Here is a 17,835-nt window from a genome sequence, read left to right on the forward strand (position 1 = left end):
CTGCAGCCAATGCATAGGACCCTCCCTTTCAGCAACTCGTGGCCACATGCGAGTGCAAGCCCATGAAGATTTTTATGTGAAATCACCCAGAAGTCAACCCAGACCCAGCCTGAAGCTACCAGCTCAGAGTGGGAGCAACTGAATGGCCATTGGTCCTGGGTTCAAGGCTAAAATCCCCAGGTCCTTGTCTGCACACAGGGCTCAGCCGAGAGCAATGAGAAACTCTGTGATGGTTTGGGAGACGATGGGATGGCAGGCTGCCCAAAGACGGGTCAGAGAGCATCAGGATCTAGACTGGCATTTGGCTTCGGGGCATTTATTTCATGTCCCTTTTTGTACAGGCCCCGGGCCAGGTGTGGGGGCAGGAGACCAGGCAGGAAGTAGCAATAAATAACACGGACAGACAGAGCTCCCCTCCAGACAAACGAGGGTAAAGGAGGTTAGAGAGGAGCCATAATGAGGGCATGGGTGTATTGGCAGGGAGGGGCAGCTGGGAGGAGGGGGAGGTCAGACCCCCAGGACCTCACTGTCACCTGCCTCATTCTCCTCCCACCCAAGCCCCCGATACTTTTGGGAGGAAGGGAGCCCACAGCCAGTGGGGGCCAGCGAGGGTCCTGAGGGGGGGTCAGCCACGCTGGCTGCCCCCAGCTCCTTCACTTGACCCGGATTTCAGCATACTCAGCCAGCTCCTCCGTCAGCGTGTAGCTGTCCTTGGTGGGCCGTTTCCCCAGGTCTGAGTGGGAATAGCTCAGGTCCAGCTCTGGGGATTCGCCCCGAAGGCCCAGCAGCCTCCTCTCAGATCCCAGGCGCCTCTCGCTCTAGGAGGGGAAACCACCCATTAGCAGGGTCCTGCTCCCTGCCTTTTCTGGATGCAGAGGCCAGAGTGTTTGCACCCTCAGAGCTTCCTGAGTTCAGTCCCAAATCAATCTCTGCATGAACCTCCTTCCTCAAGGATCACAGGCCCAGTAAGGCCCCCGATCACTGGGTCCCACTCTGGAGCTTCTGCCAGGGTTAATCATTGTTGAGCTTGAAATCTGCCTACAAATTCAGTTTCTCCAGGAAGCTTTCTTCTTCTTTCTTTTTTTCTTTTCTTCCTTTCTTTTTTTGAGACCCAGGCTGGATTGCAATGGCGTGACCTCGGCTCACTGCAACCTCCACCTCCCAAGTTCGAGCCATTCTCCTGTCTCAGCCTCCCGAGTAGCTGGGATTACGGGCACCTGCCACCACGCCTGGCTAATCTTTTGTATTTTTGGTAGAGACGGGGTTTCACCATGTTGGCCAGGCTGGTCTCAAACTCCTGACCTCAAGTGATCCTTCTGCCTTGGCATCCCAAGGTTCTGGGATTACAGGCATGAGCCACTGCACCTGGCCAGGAAGCTTTCAATATAGGAGTTTGAGGGGCACACAATTTAACCCCTAACGCCTTCCCAGGTGAAAGCCACCTAGCTGGGACCCCACCTTTCCATATTTCTGGAGATACCTGGTTCAGTACATGCTCTCCCATGTTTGGACCTGGCATGTGGACCCCCTCAATCTGAGAGGTCCTGCAGGTGACATGTGGGTTACCCTCATGCTTCCCACCCCTCCCTCCACCCCCCAGCAACAGGAATTTGGACACACAGGACGGTGGCCACAGACAGACAGGAGCTGCAACAGGACAGACTAGACAAGGCCAGCACTGCCGGGCAGGCCGGGATTTCACCAGAGACCACCTTGACGCCTGATGGGGACACATGCACATGCACGCCGACCCCAGGGCCCAAGGAGGGCCCAGAGGAGAGCACACTGAGGCCCCCGGAACCTACCTCCTGGGGCGCTCAGTGAGATTCCAGGGTAGAGACCTCTTTGGACTATTGGAGAAGGAAATGCAGTCATAGACACAGGCAGGGAGGGAGGGTTAGGGGGCCCTTGGGCCCCACGCCCCATCGCCCCCTACACAGCTTCAGCCTGGGCACCTCCTCCCCAGCCTCCAGGTCCAACCCAGCCCTGGAATTTCCTCCTCTCCTCTGAGAGGCTGCCCCACTCCCCTGCCCCTCGGCCTCACAGGCCCTTCCCAGGCCCTTGGTGTCCCTGGCATCCAGGTTCCCAGGCTGCCTGGAGCCGCACGGCTCTGGTCCTTACCTCATACTTCTCTGGTGCCCCAGAGATGCGGAAGTCGCTGCTGAAAAGGACTGGAGGATTGTCCCCGGCCGAGAAGCTGGGACTCTCTGTCACGTTCTTTCTGCAGGGCAGGATTCGTCAGATCTCCCTCTGCCCTACCTTTGTGTACCCCATGTGTTTTAGGAGTTTGGCTCAGGGAAACTCAGAGTTGCTCCCACCCATCTCTAAGATGTGGCAAGCAGCCTTTTCAGAACCACCGGCCTCTCCTGCCCACACAGCCCGCCCTCCCCACCTCGGTGGCCCCTGCCTGGCTGGGGACCAGCCACCGGACCCCTGGGCTCTGCCATTTTTCAAGACCCCCGCCTGGATTCTCCAGGTTCCCCTCATAGGCTCTGTGTGTCTGCCCCTCTTGCGGCCAGGAGGTGGAGCAGAGAAGTTAATTCATTTCTCAGGACAGCTGATGGGTGTGGGCCACAGCTCAGCTGGATCAGGTGGGTGCAGTTTGGGGCTGGAGAAGCTTTCTGTTGGTTTGTTTTTAGAGACAAGGTCTCTCTCTGTCACCTAGGCTGGAGTACAGTGGTGAAATCATAGCTCACTGCAGCCTCAACCTCGTGGTCTCAAGCGATCCTCCCTCCTCAGCCTCCTGAGTAGCTGGGACCACAGGCACGTGCCACTATGCCTAGCTAATTTTTTCATTTTTTTGTAGATGGGGGTCTCCCTATGTTTCCCAGGCTGGCCTCTAACTTCTGAGCTCGAGCGATCTTTTGAGACATATTTTTATTGCCACAGATGTGTGTAATCTTTGGGGCTTCTGGTGTCAAGTGGGCCTGCTGCTGTGGCTGCAGGGGTACCTGGGCTTTCCCCACCACACTGAGTGTGTAGGGGAGAGTTCCTGGAGATAGGGAGGCTGTCAAAATAGAATGTGAGGAAACAGGGCTCAAACGATGTGTGTAAAGGGCTCAGCCCAGGCCCTGGTGTGCCCCTGAGCAGCAGGGGCTGGGACTAACAGGAACCCTCTCTCCTCTGTCCGAAGATCCTTCCCAGAGCAGAATCTGCCTCCTCTATACCTATGGTGCTGCCTTCCCACACCCACTCTGGGCCTCCTGACCCCACCCGGGGTCTCCTTTTTGGAGATTCCCATCCCCAAATCAGCTCTGGCTGGCACTCACTTCCTGCGTGTCTGGGTAATGTAGCAGACGATGGCAATCAGGATGGCAAAGGTGACCACAGCACCCACCGGCCCAATCTTGGCCCACATCAGTCGATCTGAGAACAGAGAAGACCCAGGCACCCTCAGGGTTGTGGGCGGTGATGGCGACACCTGAGAACTCTGGGGACATTCTGGGGTGACAGACAACATATTCACACAGCCAGGGCATCCTTGCCCTCATTGACTGGCACGGAGGCTCCCGGTGCCAGGGCAACCCCTTTTGTGCTGGGAGGCCCTGGGGAGGGGCTCGTACCTCAAAGGTCTGAGCCAACTCGGGGCAAACTCAGGGCTGCTTCTCCGCTCCAACCAGAAAGGAAGAATTTGACCCTTTCTCAATCTGTACAGCCCGTGCTCTGAAGATGTTCATCAGCCTTGGGAATTTGGATCCAAGAGGAGCCCGCCCCGCTCCTGTGGTTCCCACCCCAAGGCCACGCTACTCACGGGCTCCTTGGAAGGGCAGCTCCAGGCTCTTGGCACCATAGAGGTTCCTCGCGGTGCAGATGACGCGGGGCGGGGCCTGGGCCTGCCCACGCAGCGTGAGGATGCTGGTGAGCACGAGGCCGCTGCGCTCCGAGTACACAAACTCCCGCTCGCTCTCGTTCACAGTCACGTTGCGCGACGGCAGCTCGAAGGCCACGGACGGCTCCGGGTTGGACTTCACCACGCACAGGCACTGCACCGTGTCTCGGGCTGCCGCACAGTGTGACTCCAGGAGGAGCACAGGGGCGACTGCAGGGGTAAAATCAGCACTGAGAGTGGCCTGGAGCCTACTCGAGGCCCAGCCCGGGAGACTGCTTGGCTCAGGACAAGGCCAGCGTGGCCAAGGATGGGGGCGGTAGCTTCATGGATGGCCTCCAATTTCCCCTCCTTTTTCCTCTGTCCTGACGGAGAGTGCCTTGACCTTGCTACCACCCACCAGCTGCCTGTTTTCCCTGCAAGCTTCACTAACCCATGCCCCGGGCCTTGAACATTCCCAGGCACTGATAAAGATGTCTAAGTTGTTGCTCAAAACACTGAAAGAGGCTGGACACAGTGGCTTGTGCCAGTAATCCTAGCACTTTGGAAAGCCAAAGCATGGGTGGATCACTTGAGGTCAAGAGTTCGAGACCAGCCTGGTCAACATGGTGAAACATCGTCTCTACTAAAAATATAAAATTAGCCAGGTGTGGTGGTGCACACCCATGGTCCCAGCTACTCGGGAGGCTGAGGCAGGAGAATCATTTGAGCTTAGGAGGCAGAGGTTGCAGTGAGCCGAGATCAGGTCACTGCACTCCAGCCTGGATAACAGAGTGAGACTCTGTCTCCATAAAAAAAAACACACACATACACACAAACAACAACAAAAATGAAAGAATGAAAAAAACCAGCCCCGGCCCTGGGCCAAATTCCTTAAACTCTCATGTAAACCCATACCCTGACCCTCATGGACATGTCTGGGTAGAACCTCCCTTTCTCTCGATGCAGCTCTGTGCAAGTTCCCCTTCTAAATGCTTTGGACTGATGATCACCTGGTGTGTTTAGGCTTCTCTCTTTGGAATCCCTAGTGGCTTCATTTTAGGGTGGCTTGGGGCACTCTCTTGGGGCAATTCTTCTGGTGCCACTTTTGGGGGTTTGGCCTGGATGGACCACTGTGTCACAAGGATGGGCTGTTTGTCCTGCACCTTGGCTCTTTCACTCTCTAACCTATTTCACCTTGATATACATCAATCAGATCACGACACTCCCTGCTCAAAACCCTCCTTCTGTTGCTCTGTGGGTCACCTAACATACAAATCTTCTGTTTATGTTTTTGAGATGGAGTCTTACTCTGTTGCCAGGCTGGAATGCGGGAGCATTCCACACCCCCCCACCCCTCCATTCAAGCAATTCACCCGCCTCAGCCTCCTGAGTAGCTGGGACTACAGGTGTGCGCCACCACGTCCAGCTAATTTTTTTGTATTTTCAGTGGAGACGGGGTTTCGCCGAGTTGGCCGGGATGGTCTCGATCTCTTGACCTCGTGATCTGCCTACCTCGGCCTCAGGCATGAGTCACTGTGTCCAACCCAATCCTTTATTTTTTTATCATTTAGAGACAGGGTCTGGCTCTGTCACCCAGGCTGAAGTGCAGTGGCACTCCTATAGCTCACTTGAACTCCTGGCCTCTAGCAATCCTCCTGCCTCAGCCTCCCAAATTGCTGGGATTACAGGTGTGAGCCACTGTGCCCAACCACATTTTACCATTTTTGACATGCAGAAAAAAATTCACATGGTTCAATGTAATATATAGAGCAAAAAATATGACTACCCTAAATGAAATCAGTATAGATCATGTTCTTTAGGTCAGATTTTGCTGTCAAATCAGGGTCATGCCAAATCTGCAAAAACCCTTTTGACTTTAAAGCTTTATGTTTAGAATTGCAGAAGACAGTAAATCTGTCATGCTCATGACAGTTACTGGAGGGTTTTTGTTTGTTTTTGTAGAGACAGGGTTTTGCTATGTTGCCCAGGCTGGTCTTGAACTCCTGAGCTCAAGCAATCCTCCTGCCTTGGCCTCCCAAAGTGCTGGGATTATAATATGCAAGCCACCGTGCCTGGCCCTTTCATCTTACAAGGCCGCTCAGGCTCTGCCTGACCACACTCTCTCTCCTTCTCTATATTCTCTTTCTTGGCAGGAGAGTCCAGCACCCTCCTCAGCTTGCTCTAGACTGAGCACTGGTTGACCAAAACCCACTTACACACAGCCAAGAGACCCTTGGCTCACCTACCCCACCTATTTTTAATTTCCAGCAAAAAGAATGTGCCGTTAAAAGTGGTGGACCTGAGGGTCACATGGGCACATGGATTCAGGGGAAGGACTGGAACCTCTGTGCATACGTCTCTAAGTCTACTGAATAAAAAGTCCTGTTCAGGCAGAGATGCATTACGCTTGCTATAGCGTTAACCAGCTAGCATACCACCGAGTAAATGAATAACAGCAAACCTGAATGGACAGACATTAAACTTTTCAAAAGCACTTTTACTCAAGACAGCACCACCAGTGCTCTGGTGACAAAGCGTCTGCCCTGGATGCTGGCGGAACCCCAACACACTGCCTGTGCGCGTGCTTAGTATCTTTGCAAGCAACCTGTTAAGCTGCGGAAACCCTTATGGGACTCTAAATTCTGAAGACAAAGGTACAAAGAATGAGGAGTTTGCAGTGAGATGGATTTGGCTTGAATCCCAGCTCTGCCATCTACTGGCTAGGTGAGGCCACTCAGCCTCCTGGGCCTCCAGGATGGAGTTCTCGTCTGTGCAAACCAGGGGGTTACAGTCAGTAGCTCACAGCGGGCTGCGGGACTCTGAAGATAGGGGCGCGAATGTGTTGTAAACACGTCACATCCCAGCTGGGCGCTATGGCTCACCCCTGTCATCCCAGCACTTTGGGAGGCCGAGGCAGGAGGATCGCTTGTGCCCAGGAGTTTGAGACCAGCCTGGGCAACAGAGCAAGACCCCATCTCTACAAAAAAAAAATTAAAACATTAACTGGACGTGATGATGCATGCCTGTAGTCCCAGCTACTCAAGAGGCTGAAGTGTGAGAATCAGTTGAGCCCAGGAGGTCAAAGCTACAGTGAGCGATAATCAAACCACTGCATTCCAGCCTGGGCAACAGGGCAAGACCCTGTCTCAAAACAAACAAACCAAAAACACTTAACATCCCACCCAAGTACTCATGGGTAGATGGAACCATTCCAGCACAGGGGTCACAGGAGCAAAACCTCCACAGTAGAACGCACAACAAATATTTAACCTGGAGTCCAGAGGAAAATCAGTGAGAAAGGATGATGACATCCAATATCCACAGCATACATAGCACATGCTAGGCACTGTGGACACTCAGTGTTATCCTCTTAGTTCTTCTTCTATTGGGGGCAGGGTGGAGTGGGGTGGGACAGAGTCTTGCTCTGTCATCCAGGCTGGAGTGCCTGGAAACAGGAAGGTGACATTCCAGAGGGAGTTGCTTGAAGAAGGGGAGTCAAACTGACTTGTCTGCTACAAGCTGGAGTGATGGCTGTGGGGTAGGGGTGGTGGGAGATGGTGGCACAGTCCACAGAGAGGAGATGAGAGAGGCTGCCGGGCGGTGCAATGGTGAGTTTCATTTTCAAGACAGTCACTTTTTATGTGCATGTATGTCATCTCTCCAGCTATCCTGTACCTGTTTGTAAGTGTGGTGTCCTCTCAGCCCCATCCTCTGCTGCTCACAGAGCCGCACGGCCCTCTGTGTATAGCAACTACCCCATCAATATATTCTGATGCCATTAACGTAGGATGAGGTCAACGCTGGGCAGGGAAGAAGAATGGAACCAGACTGGCTGGATTCAAACCTCAAATTCTGCCATTTCCTGGCTGTGTGAACTTAGGCAAAGGGCTTAAGCTCTCTGGGCCTCAGTTTCCTTCTCTTTAAACAGGAGGACAGTAATAGAACCTCTCTCATAAGGATGTCATGAGGATGAAGTGAGTGGGTTGCTGCACAGCGCTTCCAGCAGTGCCTGGTACACAGTGACGCTCTACACGGGTTAGAGATCATGGTCTTTGTTTTAGTGAATGCAGAGGGTCAGTGGCCACAGGATCCAGAAATTTCCTTGGTCAAAAGCCCACCCCAGGCTGGGTGTGGTGGCTCACGTCTGTAATTCTAGCACTTACTTTGGGAGGCCAAGGCGGGCAGATCATTTGAGGTCAGGGGCTTGGGATCAGCTTGGCCAACATGGTGAAACCCTGTCTCTACTAAAAATACAAAAATCAGCTGGGCGTGGTGGCACACACTTGTAATCCCAGCTTCTCAGGAGGCTGAGGCAGGAGACTCGCTTGAACCCAGGAGGCAGTGATTGCAGTGAGCTGAGACTGAGCCACTGCACTCCGACCTGGGAGACAAAACAAGACTCTGCCTCAAAAAAAAAAAAAAAAAAAAAAAAAAAAAACCCACCCCAGGATGTAGGAACACAGTATTCTCAAATGGGATTTTATTTTCCTGCTATGAATTCAGCTTCCCTGCCCCCGCTTCCTCGTCTCTGTGGACAGGCAAAGCTGACACTGATTGGGATGCGTGCATGCCCACAGTAACCGGCGTGGGAAGGTACTTACACTCCACAGACAGGTTGAAGGCAGTGGCCCTCTGGCCATACTGGTTCTCAGCCACGCACCAATACTCTCCATCATCCTCGGGTGACACGGCTGGCAGCTCCAGCTGCAGCTCACTCTCGTAGATGACTGTGGCCAGGATCTGCTTCTCCTTGAAGATGGTGAGAATAGGGTCGGGGTTGCTCTGTGTGGAGCACAAGATGGAGACCGTCTCGCCCTCCACCGCCACCACTGTTCCGTTCACCGTCGGCTTCCAGGGTGCATCTGCGGGGTGGGACGGCACTGATGGTTAGAACCCAGGAGGTGCTTCTTCAGCCAGCCAACTCTCACCCCCAGATGGAACCCCCAATCCCATCCCAAACCTAACACACTATTTCAAGATAGCTCAGGTGACCCCAGTCCTGGCTATCTCATTTCCAAGAACAGCAGCTGTGTAGCCAGAGTGCTTGTCTTCAGATCCCAGCTCTACCCCTACCCAGTTGTGTGTGGACCCACGTCTTAACCTCTCTGGGTCTCATTTTTCCAGTCTGGAAAATGGGCTTCATAATAGTTCCAACCTTAAAGGGGTGATCATCCAACATTCACTGAGAACCTACTGAGTGACAGGCACTGCTCTAGCTTGAACAAGGCCCATGTGGGGAGAGCCGATGTAATTAAATATATACTTCATAAGATGGGGAGAAGCGTGTAGAGAAAAATAAAGGGGCTGAGGGTATGGGAAATCAGGATAGTTACAGTTTGGGATAGGATGATGGAGGAAGGCTTCAGCAAGCCTAGGAAGTGGGCAGAGCCAGCTGTGGGAACACTGGGAGGATGAGTACATGTCAAAAAGCACTCAGGAGGCTGGACGCAATGGCTCACACCTGTAATCCCAGCACTTTAGGAGGCCGAGGTGGGTGGATTGCCCGAGGTCAGGAGATCGAGACCAGCCTGACCAACATGGTGGAGCCCCATCTCTACTAAAAATACAAAAATTAGCCAGGCATGGTGGCGCATGCCTGTAATCCCAGCTACTCAGGAGGCTGAGGCAGGAGAATTGCTTGAACCTAGAGGTGGAGATTGCAGTGAGCCAAAATCATACCATTGCCCTCTAGCCTGGGTGACAGAGCGAGACTCCATCTCAAAAAAAAAAAAAAGCATACAGAAGCTGTGGAGTAAATGTTGGCTGGGGCTGTCATTATTAATATCTTCAGCGCTGGGCACTTTGCCTCAATACACATTTGTGAATGAATGGTCTCTCCTTGGTTCTCAGCTAAGAACCCTCTTCTGAGCAGCTCTCTTCTTGTGGGCCCAATAATATAAGTGTGCATACAAGGGCTGGATGAGGCCTGAAGTTCCCCCAACCCTCTCATTAGAACGACAATGGAATTAATTTAAAAATGCAGATTGCTGGCCACGAACACAGTGGCTCGCGCCTGTAATCCCAGCACTTTGGAAGGCCAAGGTGGGAGGATCACTTGAGCCCAGAAGTTCAAGTCCAGCCCAGAGAACATATCGATTCTCTGTTTCAACCAAAAAAAAAAAAAACAGAAAAATTGTGTCTGGGTCTGGTGGCAGCTGCCTGTAGTCCCAGCAGCTCAGGAGGCTGAGGTGGGAGGCTTGCTTGAGCCTAAGAGTTTGAGACTAGCCTGGGCAACATAGCAAGATCCCACCTTTACAAACAAATTTTAAAATTAGCCTGGCATGTGGTGGTGCACACCTGTAGGCCCAGCTGCCCAAGAGGCTGGGGTAGGAGGCTTGCTTGAGCCCAGGAGTTTGAAAAAAGTTTTATTAAAAAGTCTCCAAAAAGCCGGGCGCGGTGGCTCAAGCCTGTAATCCCAGCACTTTGGGAGGCGGAGGCAGGTGGATCACGAGGTCGAGAGATCGAGACCATCCTGGTCAACATGGTGAAACCCCGTCTCTACTAAAAGTGCAAAAAATTAGCTGGGCATGGTGGCACGTGCCTGTAATCCCAGCTACTCAGGAGGCTGAGGCAGGAGAATTGCCTGAGCCCAGGAGGCGGAGGTTGCGGTGAGCCGAGATCGCGCCATTGCACTCCAGCCTGGATAACAAGGGCGAAACTCCGTGTCAAAAAAAAAAAAAAAAAAAAGCCTCCAAAAAAAGTTTTATAAAGTAATTCCTGGGGCCAGGCCCACATCAAGTCCCAGACTAGCCAGGAGCTGCCCCCAGAAAGCAGCAGTTAACAGGATTCCCTAAGAGGCAGGCGTGGCTCTTGTCCTGGGAAGGAGGGTCAGGCAGAGCAGGTGTTCCCCGGATTCTTGCGCAAAGAATGAAGGGGCACTTTGACCTGCAACCCTCCTGTCCACCTTGGCCTGGATAGTGTTTACGGCCAGTCCCCGGCGGGGCCCAGCCTGTGCTCGCCCTGGATGAGGCCCCTTTCCCTTTCTCTGTCTGCTGCAGATGGGCGTGTGGGCGCACAGCGCGGGCCGCTCACACATGACGCTGAGCTCCACAGTGCGGTTGTCCTGCCCGTAGGCGTTCTCGGCCAGGCAAGCATAGACTCCGTCCTCAGTGGGGGTCACCTCCTCCAGCTCCAGGAGCAGGCTTTCGGCCACGGCCTCCCGGAGCACGGTCCCGTCCCGCATCCAGGTCAGCAGCGGCGGCGGGTTGCTATCAGCGCCACAGAGCAGGCTCACGTGGGAGCCCTCGATGGCCTCCACCGAAGAGTTCATCTCCACAATTACCGGGGGATCTGAGGCCAGCGACACAGCGAGGTTAACGAGTAGATGCGGGTGAACCCGGCCCAGGGTCCACTCCTAGCCCTGCCCGACCCCGGCCCCAACACTGCCAGGCCCCGCCCTCCTCCTCGGCCCCACTCCAGGACTGCCTGGTTCCACCCCCACCCCACCCCACCCCACCCCACCCTCAGCCCTGGCTGGCCCTGGCCCCGCCCCCAGCAGGTCCGGCCCCGCCTTCTGCCTCAGGCCCCGCCCCGCCCCGCCCGCACCCAGGCTCACACTTGACGTCCAGGCTGGCGTAGCCCTCGAACTGCAGGGTGGTGTTGGGGAAGGAGGCCTGGCAGCCCAGCCGGTGGCCATTGGCCTCCCTCGTGGGCACGAAGTGCAGCAGCGACACCTGCACCCAGGTGCCCTCGTCCTCCCGCAGCCGGCCCAGCACAGCAGGCTCCCCCAGCCCCTCGTGGCCCAGCCAGCTCAGCTCAGGGCGCAGCTCTGGGCAGTTGTCCGGCACCATGCAGCTGACCTCCACTTCCGTGCCTGCCACCACCTCCGGGGGCACCACGATGTTGGGGGTGTCTGCATGAGGTGGGGAAAGAGAGGGCTGAGGAAACAGCGCTGGGTTCCCCGCCCTCCCCGCCCTCCCCGCCCTCCCCGCCCCACCTTGTCCACCTCCATTGCTGGCAATGGTACTCCTCAATGGTACCGCCTCTACTCCCTGCCTCCGGATTCAGAATTCCCTTCACCCCTTCTTCTTATTGGTCACCGCGGAGCCCTCCACGGAGCCACCAGGGCGCCATTGTGATGAAAATCACAGTGTCGTGACTAAAGCATTTGACAGCTTTTAACTTGCCAGTCCCTCCTGCCAAGTGACAGGGTGAGTGCTGTAATTTTGCTCACTTTGCTTATGAGGAAACTGAGGCTGGCACCAGACAACACTGGCTACAAACCCCATGGCTCTGGCGTCAGCACGGGCTCCCCACACTGCATCACCTTCCCACGCGGCTCTCCTCTCCCATGCCTGCTTGGTTTACCCTCTGCCTGGGATGTAAGAATGTGTGTGTAAGTGTGCAGTGTGTGGTATACGTAGGTGTGTGGGGGGGGTGTGGGTGTGTGGTGCATGTGTGTAGTGTGATGTGTGGTCTGTGTAGTGTGTGGTGTGTTTGTGATATATTTGTGTAGTAAGTCTGTGGTGTGTGTGGTCTGTGTCATGTGTGGTATGTATGTGTATGATGTGTGGTAGTACCTGTATGTGTGCAGCGTGTTTGGGGTATTGTGTATGTGTGCTTTGTGTGTGTGGTGCATGGTTTGGGTCATGTGTGTGGTATGTGGTTTGTATAGTGTGTGGTGTGTGTGTGGTGTGGTTTGTGTGGTAAGTGTAGTATGTGGTGTGTGTGTGCTGTGTGGTTTGTATCATGTATGGTGTGTGGTATGTGTGTGGGGGTCACATACCACACACACACCATACATGATACAATTGTACTTTGTGGGTAGTACATTTATGTGTACAGTATGTGTAGGGTGCAGCATATATGTGGTTGGTGTAGCATGCAATGTGTGTGTAGTGTGTGGTATGTGTTTGGTGAAGGGGTAGTGTGTGCAATGTTTGTGTGGTTTGTGTAGTGTGTGATGTGTGTGTACAGTGTGTGGTGGTAGGTATAGTGTGTGGTTTGTGTAGTGTGGGGTGTATGCACGGTGTCTGGTTTGTGTAGTGTGTGTGGTGTGTGTTTGGTGCCTGGGTAGTGTGTAGGTAGAGTGTGCAGTGTGTGGTGTGTGGTTTGTGTAGTGTGTGGTGTGTGTGATGTGTGAATAGTGTGTAGGCAGTGTGTGTAGTGTGTGATTTCTGTAGTGTGGTATGTGTGTACTGCACCTGTGCAGTCTCTTTCTGCCCCAGGGTGAACCCGGCTCCTCGTATGGACTCAGTGCTGGTGGGGCTTAGGGCTGTAAGCAGCAGCGTGGCTCAGAAATGAGGCAGGGGGATCCCTGGAATCAGGCAGTGTGCCCTATTCTGATTTCCATGTCTGGCCATATCTGTATTCTATTTGGCTTAAAGGATGTTTTAAACATATCTGAATCAGCACCCAAAATTTCAGAATTAGATTACACCAAAGAATCCCAAATTCTGGTTTCTCTTGAAAATTCAGAACGCCGGACAGCCACGGACAGCCCTGCTTTCTGTTGGCCAGAGCTGGGGGCCATGTGCCAGGAGCTGCTCTGGGCATCTGACAGCTTTTCACTTACTGCCATAAGTACTGTTCTTATACCCATTTTACAGATGAGAAAACCAAGGCCCAAGGAAATTAAGTCACTTGCCCAAGGTCACCACACTAAAGCAGGGACCCAGTGGCCTTGCCCCTAACCCCAGACCCCACTGCCTTTCTCGAGGTGTTTCTAGAACAGTAGGAGCACCTGTTTTCCTCTGAGGGCAAGAAGACTACTTTGGGGCCATGCTTTGTTCATTTCTGTCATCTGCATGGTCCGCGTGGGCCTCGAGGTTTGTACCCCCAGCCAAATCAGCACTCCCAGATCTGCCTTCCAGGCCTGCTGGGGAAGGTGTGGGGAGGCCTTCCGGCCACACTTCTTCCCGCCCCGCCCCCCAGCCCCAGTGCCTGCACTGCACTGCCGCCGGGACTCACTGATGATGTCCAGGACGCTGTGCTCCGAGAAGGTGTACTGGTTGTAGCCGCCCAGGTCCCCACGGAAGTAGTACTTCCCGCCTAGCTCAGGGCTCAGGCTGCTGAGCAAGAGGGTGCAGTTGCGCAGGCCCAAGTCCCCCAGGAGGCGGCTGCGGCCCTGGAAACTCTCGTGAACAACTTGGGTGCGAGACTTGAAGACCACTGGGGGGTAGTTCTTGGGGTAGGGGCTGTTGAAGTACCAGACGCCATGCACCACGGCCGGCCGCAACTCATCCGGGAAGTCGAAGCGGCAAGGGATGGAGACGCACGTGCCCTCGAAGGCCGAGATGGACGAGGGCATCCAGGCACCCCAGTGACCCCCTCGGGAGGCTGCGGGCAAGCAGGAGAGCTGAGGCTGAGGGACACATCCTACCCGATCACCCCCTCTGGCTCCCATCCCTGACAACATGCCTGGGGCTGCAGGGACCCACCTTCAACCTGCTCAGGGGCCGAGGCCCTTGGGTACCCAGCACCTGTCAGCCATTACCTGAAATCATAATCCAGAACAGAGGCAGTGCCGTGAGGAATATCATTCTGCACAGCGAGCGAGTGGTCGCTGGAGAGGGAGAGGAGAGGGTTAAAGGCTGGGGGAAGTGAGAGGGGGTATTCCATCTGGGCTTCAGGAAGCGGCCCATTCACATATTAGCTGCTGCTGCTATCATTATTTATTTATGCATTTATTTACTTATTTTTCTGAGATAGGGTCTCGTTTTGCCACCCAGCCTGGAATGCAGTGGTGCAATCACGGCTAGCTATAGCCTCGAAATCCTGGGCTCATGTCATACTTCTGTCTCAGCTTCTGGTATGCTCCACCACACCCAGCTAATTTTTTCTTTTTGTAGAAAGACGGTGGGGATGGGGGTCTCACTACGTTGCCCAGGCTGGTCTCGAACTCCTAGCCTCCAGCAATATTCCTGCCTTGGCTTCCCAAAGGATTGCAGGTATAAATCACCACGCCTGGCCTGCTGATATTTTTAATTTTTTTACTTTTTGAAATGGGGTCTCAGTTCTGTTGCCCAGGCTGGAATGCAATGGTGGAATCACGGCTCACTCACTGCAGCTTCAGTCTCCCATGTGTAAGCGATCCTCCCCACTCAGCCTCCCGAGTAGCGGGGGCCACCAGTACACACCATCATGCCTGGCTAATTTTGTTTTACTTTATTTGTTTTTTTTTTTTTTTAAAGAGATGGCAGTCTTGCCATCTTCCATGTTGCCCAGGCTGGTCTTAAACTCCTTGGCTTAAGCGATCCTCCTGCCTCAGCCTCCTAAAGTGCTGGGATTACAGGTGTGAGCCACCGCACCCAGCCTGCTGCTATTACTTATCACAAACCCTTCTGTGGCATCAGCCATGCACCAGTCCTCATTACCTTATTCCGCCGTCTTAACTCATTTGATCTCTTTGAGGAAGATACAATTATCATCCTCATTTTATAGCTGAGGTCCAGAGAGGTTAATTGACTCTCCCAAGTCCACACAGTTGGTCGGCCATCTTAGCCACCTGTTCTGTGTCTGTGCAGTGATGACATGTTGATCATTATCTTTGTCACCAGGATGCCCCTGGAGATCTCCAGAAAGTAAGAACCAGAAAGCCCAGGCAGGGCCAGCATTGCAAAGCCGAAGCAAAGGAATAAAAGTTGGTTCCCTGCCCCTTACCTGAGTCTCCCTGAGTTGAGGACGTCTTCTGGGTCCACCTGAAGCTGCCAGGCAACCTGCAACAAGAGTCACTCAGGGGTGGGGGTGGGGGATCGGGGTGCACAACCCACCCCCACTCCAGTATCTCCTGCGTGGGTTGTGGCTTGTTGTCCGGCTGCCCTTGTGGCCTCCCGTCGTGCCTGGGACCTTCCCACACAGCCTCAAAGCCACTCTCTGGCAACAACTCCCCCCAAGCTGGGGTGTGGGAGAACTGTGGGGAGGAAAGGGGGAACAACCACATCGGGGTATGGTGGGGGGGGGTGAGTCAGAGGGGCGTGGCAAGCGGAGTGAGGGAGCAGATGTCCCACGGCCGGCCTTGGGGCGGCAGGCAGGGACCCAGCACCATCAATGACTGGGTTTCACAGCATCAGCATTCCCGACGTGCCGCGTGAATTCCTGCCGCCCTCTCCCACCCCACAGACGGCCCCTGGTGTCCTCGCCCTCACCAGAATGGGTCCCGGTACAAAAGAGTCCTGTTCCCTCAGGCAGAGAGTGCTTTAGCCTGAGGGGGGCTTTCAGGGTAGGTGGAGAGTGAGAAAGGGGTTCTCCTGGCTGGGCTTTGAGTGGGGCCAGGAAGGCCCAGGGTGGGGGCTAGTGAGCCTCTGGTACCCTGCTGCTCTGTGGGTTGCCTCGGGGTTGGAGCCAGGGTTTCCAAGCAATTGCCTTTCCCAGCCTTCACCACGCTTCCCACGGACACAGACGCATGCACAGTCAGACACATTCAGTCACAGGGATGAAATGTGAAAGATGTAGCCCCAGCCAGAAGGGGCAGGCGCACATAGCAGGAACTTGTGCGGACACCCAGATGGGACCCTGAGCACACAGAGACAGGGCCCTCTGTGCCCACAGAGATGGGCCGGCACTCACACAGTCCCCGGGGCATGCATGCACTGTCCCTGCTGCTGTCCACACACACCTGGACAGACACAGGTGGCATTCATTCAACACACACAGACACACACACAGCCCTGCATGCATGCCAGGCTCACAAAGATGCAAGGACCTGCGCACACACACACTGAGGTTGGCTATAGATGGATCCACCCAGACACGCACCGATGGATACCTGGCCGACGCTGCCCTTGCACCTGTGACAGGAAGGCACAGGAGAGAGACGCAGGTGAGGATGAGCACGCGTGCAGGCAGACATGAAACCAGCAGGTAGAGCAGGCATTCTTAACAGAGGTGAAAACCGGTTCTCGGGATGGGGCCAAATCAACCTCAGCTATAACAATGTGCGTGGCCACAGTAAACCTATGTACAGCAGATCTGTTGGGTTAAAATGCTAAGGGAAGGACGGGATGGGGACAGATGTATGTAAAATGTTTCCTTAGTTGGGGCCAGGCACAGTGGCTCATGCCTGTAATCCCAGCACTTTAGAATGCCAACTTGGTAGAATCTCTTGTGCCCAGAAGTTTGAGTCTGAGATCAGCCTGGGCAACATAGTGAGAGTTACATCTCCAAAAAATGTAATAGTAATATAAAATGAAAAAGTTTTCTTAGTGGGGATTAATGAAGAAAAGTTGACTGAGGCTCACAGAGGAAGGTGCATGGGCGGCCATGTATGTGCACACACGTATACACACATGCGCATGCGTACACGCGCGCACACACACACACACACACACCCCTCTGTTGTGTGCCCAGGTGCTAGAATGTGCTCACTCACAGCCTACTGCCCCCATTCACCTCTCAGATTGCAGACTGCAGGTGCCTGATCACCTGGACATCCTTCCGTTCTTCACCCAGATGCAGACCTCCTCCACCCCATCTGTCCCGCACTCGGGAGCCCCAAGGAAACCTCTCCTGCAAAACCTCCATCCCGCTTTCTCTGTGGTTTCTTCCCAGAGCCCCACTGCTGCCCCAGTGATGGTCCCAGGCCATTCCCAAAGCAGCCCCAGCCACACCCTCCTGCATCCTAAATCGGTATCGGTGCACAGCGACCCTCCCTCGCCCGGAGCACCTGACCCTGCTCACGTCTGGGTGCCAAGGCCATGGTGCCCTACTCCTCGTGCCCTGGCCTCCCTGCCACCGTACTCACTTGGACTCGGTTGCTTCTGCACCTCTGCTCCGCCGGCCCAGCTTGCAGTCCCCTGCCTCCCAGGGTCTAGGCCCCCACTTGCCAGCCCCTCCCCTCCCCCGGGTGCCAGGGGCCGCCTGCCTCCAGGGCCCAGCTCCTCCCTGCCCCCGGGGGAGGGGGGCACAAAGGGGCCCTTGTCACCACGGGGCTCGGACTAGGCAGCCTGATGCCTGGGTTCTCCTAGCTCCATCCTGGAGGGGTTGGGGGTGGCTGCCTTGCTCACTTTCCTCCCTCCATCCCTGTACACCCCAATTCTGGGTCCTGGCAAGCGAGGGGTGGGGGTGGTCTAATCTCTTTGGAAGTCCCA

The 17,835-nt window shown here is 54.7% G+C and overlaps 1 protein-coding gene across 3 annotated transcripts; it reads right to left on the reverse strand.

Annotated features, from left to right (window-relative positions):
• Positions 1-300: 300 nt before the first annotated feature.
• Positions 301-17,532, reverse strand: MAG (myelin associated glycoprotein). 3 transcript variants are annotated; one of them, XM_039467151.2, is made up of 12 exons: positions 17,490-17,532; positions 15,410-15,465; positions 14,244-14,312; positions 13,718-14,086; positions 11,364-11,660; positions 10,841-11,098; positions 8,410-8,670; positions 3,752-4,039; positions 3,270-3,366; positions 2,122-2,221; positions 1,806-1,850; positions 301-818 (listed from the first exon to the last, which is right to left on the reverse strand). In XM_039467151.2, the coding sequence occupies exons 3-11, from the start codon at positions 14,287-14,289 to the stop codon at positions 1,818-1,820; spliced, it is 1,749 nt and encodes a 582-aa protein (XP_039323085.1). In that variant the 5' UTR covers positions 14,290-14,312; positions 15,410-15,465; positions 17,490-17,532; the 3' UTR covers positions 301-818; positions 1,806-1,817. The 3 variants fall into 3 exon arrangements, with proteins under 3 accessions (XP_039323085.1, XP_074242652.1, XP_039323084.1); XM_074386551.1 differs by lacking the exon at positions 1,806-1,850 and adding an exon at positions 16,505-16,536 and having other exon boundaries at positions 17,490-17,528; XM_039467150.2 differs by lacking the exon at positions 1,806-1,850.
• Positions 17,533-17,835: the final 303 nt, after the last annotated feature.

Source organism: Saimiri boliviensis, chromosome 14 (genome assembly GCF_048565385.1).
Source record: "Saimiri boliviensis isolate mSaiBol1 chromosome 14, mSaiBol1.pri, whole genome shotgun sequence".
In the NCBI taxonomy this organism is placed as follows: domain Eukaryota; kingdom Metazoa; phylum Chordata; class Mammalia; order Primates; family Cebidae; genus Saimiri; species Saimiri boliviensis.

Bases quoted from the DNA above. Each gene is read 5' to 3' on its own strand.
- MAG (XM_039467150.2), bottom strand. From the start codon at position 14,289: ATGATATTCCTCACGGCACTGCCTCTGTTCTGGATTATGATTTCAG. The intron at 11,099-11,363 runs GTGAGCCTGGGT...CGCTGGCCTCAG, and splicing joins CGCCAGCCTGGACGTCAAGT to ATCCCCCGGTAATTGTGGAG. The intron at 8,671-10,840 runs GTGAGCGGCCCG...CCCACCCCGCAG, and splicing joins TGTGGAGCTCAGCGTCATGT to ATGCACCCTGGAAGCCGACG.